This window comes from Geospiza fortis, unplaced genomic scaffold, assembly GCF_000277835.1.
Source record: "Geospiza fortis unplaced genomic scaffold, GeoFor_1.0 scaffold432, whole genome shotgun sequence".
NCBI lineage: Eukaryota > Metazoa > Chordata > Aves > Passeriformes > Thraupidae > Geospiza > Geospiza fortis.
In genome coordinates this window covers 1,650,862-1,657,369 of record NW_005054436.1, presented here as the reverse complement: position 1 = coordinate 1,657,369, position 6,508 = coordinate 1,650,862, and the positions used below count along the sequence as shown (strand labels likewise).

The 6,508-nt window shown below is 54.6% G+C and overlaps 1 protein-coding gene and 1 long non-coding RNA gene across 2 annotated transcripts; one reads left to right on the top strand and one right to left on the bottom strand.

Moving 5' to 3' along the window:
• The first annotated feature begins 6 nt into the window (after positions 1-6).
• LOC115948585 lies at positions 7-1,200 on the top strand. The gene is made up of 2 exons (XR_004082391.1): positions 7-152; positions 367-1,200. It is a non-coding gene; the product is annotated as an uncharacterized LOC115948585 (long non-coding RNA).
• Positions 1,201-1,363: 163 nt separating this feature from the next.
• YARS1 (tyrosyl-tRNA synthetase 1) lies at positions 1,364-6,349 on the bottom strand (the record flags this gene model as incomplete). The annotated part of the gene is made up of 12 exons (XM_031062039.1): positions 1,364-1,956; positions 2,075-2,216; positions 2,311-2,504; positions 2,612-2,709; positions 3,013-3,148; positions 3,512-3,597; positions 3,757-3,892; positions 4,055-4,147; positions 4,421-4,501; positions 4,754-4,883; positions 5,945-6,120; positions 6,200-6,349. Coding segments are annotated over 12 exons (1,533 nt in total), but the record flags the coding sequence as incomplete, so codon positions are not given.
• Between the last annotated feature and the right edge of the window lie 159 nt (positions 6,350-6,508).

Genomic DNA, 6,508 nt, shown 5'->3' with positions numbered 1-6,508 from the left:
TCCTTCCCCAAAGGCACCGGGGACAGAGGCGTTGGGCTCCCCGGTGCTGGACGGGGATGCCAAGGTGGAGGAGAGCAGGACTAAGAGCGAGCTGGCGGGGACGGAGGGCAGGAACGGAGCGGAGCCACCGGCTCAGAGCCTCCCTGCACAAGGTACGTGGGGTGGGAGCCACGGGATGATGCAGCTGGAGGTTCAGCCTCGCTGCTCAGCGTCCTGAGCTATGCATTCCCAAGGGATGAATTCCCAGCACGGCTCCTGGGTTGTGTTGCAGCTGAGAGGCACTGGGACAGCAGGGACAGAACCTGGTAGGGCTGTGGGAAGCTGGGATTTGGGGTGGCTGATGGGCTCTTTCCTCCTGCTTTGCAGACAGACGGGGAGAGACGGCCTGAAGGATGACACTGCAGGACTGGAGCCCCCATGGACAGGAATCCAAATCTCTCAGGGACCTGGGCAGGTCAACGGATGAGTGTGGAACTGGCAACTAACTTAATACAGGAAGCAAACAGCCTTAGCCTCCACGGCCTTGATGATATTTATGCAAAAATGGTGTTGGTTTCACTTTCCTAAGTACTACAGCTTTATTTTGCTTTTTTTTTTACTGAACTCGAGGCCCGTGCCCAGAGCCAGCACCTCCTCCCTGCCAAGCTGATGCTCGGTGTGGGTGTGTGGAGCTGAGCAGCCACACCCAGAGGAGTTTGGGGGCCAAAGACACCGGAGCTGGGGCCAAAGACGCCGGAGCTGGAGCCACCGCTGCTGGCCCTGCAGGCCCACGAGGAATGGAAGCACTTTGGACAAAGAATGGGAAGGCTTTGGCCACAACAGCACCTGAGGAGATGAAAACAGGAACAGGAGGGGGATGGAGGTGCTGGCTGGGAGGGATCAGGGCTTTGGCTCTTGATGGAAAGGCCAGAGGGGCTCATGGCCAGCACAGGCTCTGGCCACTCACCACTGCCCAGCAGGAGGAAGGGCCTGGCTGCCCCTCGAGCTGGCCCTGGCCTCTGGGGTAGAGCCTTGATTCTGTTTCTGTAAACTCGGGTCACATTTTGATTTCTTTGATTGTAAAAAAAAAAACAAACCAAACAAAAACCAAACAAAACAAACCCAACCAAACCAAACCAAACCAAACCAAAAGCAACTGACCCTCTGCCGCCGAGTAGCTGCTCAGAGCTCTGTACCTGGCTGGTAAAAATGATGACCGAAGCTTGCTGCCTCCTGTTCTTCCTGGTTTATGGTTGCAGGTTCCTTCTGGTGCTACTGAGCTCCAGGGACACCCTTGGGCTGGCTCTCAGCACCACTGCCCAATAAAACCTTAGAGCAGGGCTGGCTGCCAGCTCCCCTGGACAGATGGGCACAGCCACGTGCAGTCAGCTCGACATTTTATTGGGTTTTATGACAGACAGATGGTTCCCGAGTCAGTGTTTAAGGCCCACACCCTCCACAGGCTCAGGACAGCCCCACGGGTGCTGCCTGGGCTGGGGGTGGAGCAGGGGACGGGGCCTGCCGGGCTGTCCCCAGCTCTGGTAGCAGCAACACAAGGTTGGAGAAGCAGCTTTTCCCTTCTGCCCTCACCACAGCAGCCACACATGCCACCCCAGCGGGCAGGGAGTCCAGTCTGTGGCACAGCTGGGTGGCCCCAAGGCCATGGGGATGAGTCTCATGAGTCCCTTGGGTGTGGTGGCACCTCCAGTCAGTCCCCAGAGGCCCAGGGGGATGGACGATGGAGGCAGCTCTGGGTGAGAGGCTGCAAGTTCAGTCCCAGAGCCCCCAGGGCTGAGCACTGGTGGGGAGATGACTGGGAGGAGCCTGGCTGGGCTGCAGGAGGCACCAGAGCAGCCCTGGCACTTGTTAGCTGATGCTGCCACCCCTCAGGCTTTTACAGGAGACAGTGCCCAGCTTGGTCAGGAAGTTTCTCTGCTTCCACTGCGCGACACAATCCTCAGAGACGCGGAAATCGGCCTGGGGAGCACAACAGGGAGCAGGGTCAGCCCTGGGAGGGTTCATCTCCTCCACAGTAACATCTGGGGTCACCCAGAGGTGGGGACAGTGTGGAGCTACAGCCACTCCCAGGCCTCACCTGCAGCTTCTCAAAGACCTTTTTCTTGGGTTTGAGCTCCTCGTCGGGCTCCCCACCCTCGTAGCCCTCCACATAGACACGCTCCCCAGCACAGCACCCGGCTGGGGGGTCCAGGGGCTCCACTTGACGGGGCTCCCCCACACTAAGGAGAGGTGTGGAGACACCAGAGTCAGCCCAGGGTGCTGCCCCTGAGGCAGGAGGGCTGCTCCAGCCCCGGTGTCCCCCGTGTCCCTCACCTGGAGGCACACAGCACCATGCCCTGCGACTCCACCCCCCTCATCTTCTGGGGTTTGAGGTTGCAGAGCAGCACCACGAGCCTGTCCTGCAGCTGCTCCTTGGGGACAAAGTGCACCAGGCCGCTGACCACGGTGCGGGGCTCGGCCTCGCCCACGTCGATCTTCTCCACGTACAGGCTGTCGGCATCTGGGTGCTGCCAGGGGGAGCAGGGGTGGGAATGGGGTGGCATAAAAGGTGCCAGTCCCACCAGGAACACCCCAAATGTCACCACAGGGCAGGGTTCCTCCCCTCTCCCCGTACCTTTTCCACGCTGATCACTTTGCCCACACGGATGTCCAGCCGGGATGGGATCACGTCCTCAGGCTCTGAGTTCTTGGTGGTTCCCTTCTCTGCAGGCTCTGCAGGGTGAAGGGAATGGTCACAACGCTCAGCACAAACCCAGGAAAGTGGTCAGCCCCAAATGCAGGCCCTGGGGGCAATTCCCTGCAGGGAGTTCCATGCTTGTCCCTACACCAGAGAGCAGAGTCCCTCCTGTGCTGACTTTCCTCACCTTTCCCAATGTTCTCCATGGCTGCTTTTGAGTCTGGAGCTTCAAAACTTTTCTCTGACCTCAGCTCCTGGAGGGAGCTGTCCCACTCAGCCCTGCTCATTTCCCTGAGCTCCCAGGGCCCCACTTCCCCAGGCTCCCAGCCCCTCCTTACTGGCTTTGGATGGGGTGGGATATGCAGCACTGCTCAGCTTCTTCAGCTCTGGGCAGTTGAATTTCTCTCTGATGGGGTCAAGCAGTTTGTTCAGGGCCACCTCCACAGAGTTCTTCAGGTCTCCAGGGTGCACAACCTGTGTCAGGACAAAGATGTTCCTGTCTGAGGCCAAGGGTGGGAACTGGAGACCAAACAGGGTGGGAAGATGAATCCCAAACCCTGATTCCCCTTGGACATCAGAAGTTTCTGGACACTTCTGCCTCCAGCCTCTGTTGGGAACAGCTGGGAAGGGTTAAAGTGCTGCTGTGCTGCAGGATGTGGCTGATGTGGTGCTGTCCTGACCTCACACCCTTCACTCACCCTCTCCCCCAGGCTCTCCTGCCTGGGAGCATCCCACACTACCAGGCCACACTGCACACCTCCTCCCAGAGCAGATTTCCATCTCCCAGATTGCTCCCAGGAACCTCAGGCAGAAGGTTCAGCCCCTCCCAGCACTCACCTGCTCAGCAAAGTCCTTCTCCAGGGCCTCGTAGGCCGTGTAGGTTTTGTTTCCTCCCCATTTTTCCTCTCGCAGGACCACAAACTCTGGGATAAACCGGTTTTAAAGCTCAGATAAACTGAAGGTTCAGATAAACTACTCAGCCCACTCTGCCCAAGAGCAGGGGCTGGGCAAGTGGCACTCAGGGACAGCTTTGTCTCAGGGGACACACTCCTGTCCCCTCCTCTTATCTGACCCCTCCTCACCTGATTTGAGGGGGAAGAGGACATGCTTGATGAAGGAGAGGACACCATTGTTCTCCACGTTCCCTGGCTCACAGAAAGCCTTCTTCAGCTTCTTCTTCACGTCCTCCTTGCGGTCCAGAAGATCAATCTTGGAGTCCTGCAGCAAGAGATTTCCTCAGCCCTTCACCCAAGCTTTTACCCAGGAAATTCATGCTGGAGTTGCTGCACCTTCTTAGAACCCTGAGTGGGGAGGGAGAGCTCATCTCCCCTGGGATGGTCCCCGCAGAGCCCCCTGAGCACAGCCAGACCCAGGACCAACCTCTTCTGACGAGCTCATCTTGCTGCCTGTCAGCCCAGGAACCATGGGGTTCATCAAATGGACACGCTTGGCATAGCCCAGGGAAGGGAGGTACTAGGAAAACACAAGGAGGCAAGTCAGACACGAGCCTGATTCAGCTTTAATTCCCAATTCCTGTTTGCTCCTGGCTCCAGGTAACTTTGGGATCTGGAGTAACAAACCAGGAAGGGCAGAGTCACAGCCAGGGATGTGTGGCTGCCCAGAGCACAGCAGCAGCACAGAGAGCTGTGACATTAACCAAAATCCCACACACTTCTCCCAATGGATTTGGGAGTAGCCAAACCCTCCCTCAGGCCCCAGTCTGGCAGAAATCCCCCCACTCCTGACCTTCTCTGCGAAGGTGAAGATCTTCCTCTGATCCACCCCTCCAAACTGCGCGTCCACCTTGAGATATTCCTCATCCAGTGCCTGTGGAGAGACACACAGAGCCTCGAGGCTGGACCCAGAACACTCCTGGCCTGTCCCTCAGCCCCTCCTGGGCCACTCCCAGCCAGGGAAAGTCAGGAACATTCCAGACTGTTTGCTCCGTGCTCAGGCCAGCCTTTGTGCCACCGCCAGCTGTGACATTGGGGTGGCCAACAACGACCTTGGCACTCGGCCCCCAACACCCCCGTGGCCCTGGCTGTGCCAGCACCTCCCTGGCCACCACCCCTGCCTCACCTGCAGGCCTGGGTAGAGCAAACCACTCAGCAAGGGATGCTCCACCTGCTTGACCACCTCTGCCCCTGCCTTCTTGGCGTCGTGCTGCGTCACCACAGAGGAGAGGCGGTACACGTCCAGGGTGTACTCCCTGTGGGGGACAGCACTGTCACCAGGGGCATGGGGACAGCCCTGAGAGCTGCTCCTGGCCACACTGGGCATGGCACAGCCCTGAGAGCTGCTCCTGGCCACACCATTGTCACCACAGGCACAGAGCAGGGAGACAAAACAATTCCTTCTCCAGCTGAGGACCAAGGACAAATGATCCAAATCTCAGGCCCAAGAGCAGAAACAACGTGGGATGAAGAAGGATTGGACTTCATGGCCTGGAGCTGTAATTGGACAATTAACTGCAATATGCAAATGGACCAAAACTTATAAAAGTCAGAGACCTCATGTCCATTTTGTGACCATTTTGGTTCATCTTGGGTGTAGCCCTGGCTGGGCTCTTGTGCTGCCCAAGGTGGATCCATTGAGGCTTTTTAATAAATGCCTACTTTTAGGGATAATACTGTATTATTTATAATAGTATTAGATACATATAGAAAATACATAATTAATTAATAATAAGAAGAAATATAAATGTATATATATGTATCTATATACACAGACACAACATTAGATACTTCTAATAAATGGCTACTTTTAGGGATAATACTGGATTATATATAATAGTATTAGATACATATACACATATATAAAATATATAATTAATAACTAATAATAATATATAATGATTTTATATATGTATATATATATACATATATATATTTTACTCATATCTATATCTATATTTATAGGTATAAAATATTAGATACTTCTAATAAATCCCTGCTTTTAGGGATAATACTGTATTATATATATAATAGTATTCTATACATATATACAATATAGAATTAATTAATGATTATTAATAATAAATAAAATATAATAATTATGTATATATGTATATACACACATACAATATTAGATACTTCTAATAAATCCCTGCTTTTAGGGATAATATTGTATTATATATAATAATATTACATAAATAAATAAATATTTATAATATCAGATACTCCTAATAAATCCCTACTTTTTTCTTTAACTCCATCCAGCCCCTGTCCTAGCTCAGCCTCCCAGGGCCCCCCCTGGCTGCCCAGGACTCACTTGCTGAGCTGGTAATCGGTGCCCCGGACAAATCTGAGCTTCTCCAGGGGCACCCCGATGCTCTCCAGCATGGCTTTGATGACGTGCTCGTAGTACCGGGTCCGCAGCTCCAGCAGCTCCCACGGAGCCTTCATGTTGTCCAGGTAAGCGTGGAGGTCAGCAAAGAGGATTGTCACCTAGCACAGGGGACAGCGGGGTCAGGGGAGCCGTCCCTGCCAGCTGCAGGTGCCACCCAGCAGGGTGGCAGTGCCCCACCTCGCAGCCAGCCTTCAGGAAATCGGCGATCTTGGACATGGGCACGAAATAGGCCACGTGTGGCTTGCCCGTGGTGGCCGTGCCCCAGTAGATCTTCAGCTCCCGCTCCTTCAGGATGGACATGAGCTTCTCCTCGCCCAGCACCTCCTGCCAGGGGACAGAGCACAGGGAGCTGCAGGGACAAATCCCACAGGGACACATCCCAGGGGACACATCCCACTGGGACAAATCCCACTGGGACACATCCCACTGGGACAAATCCCACAGGGACACATCCCAGGGGACACATCCCACTGGGACAAATCCCAC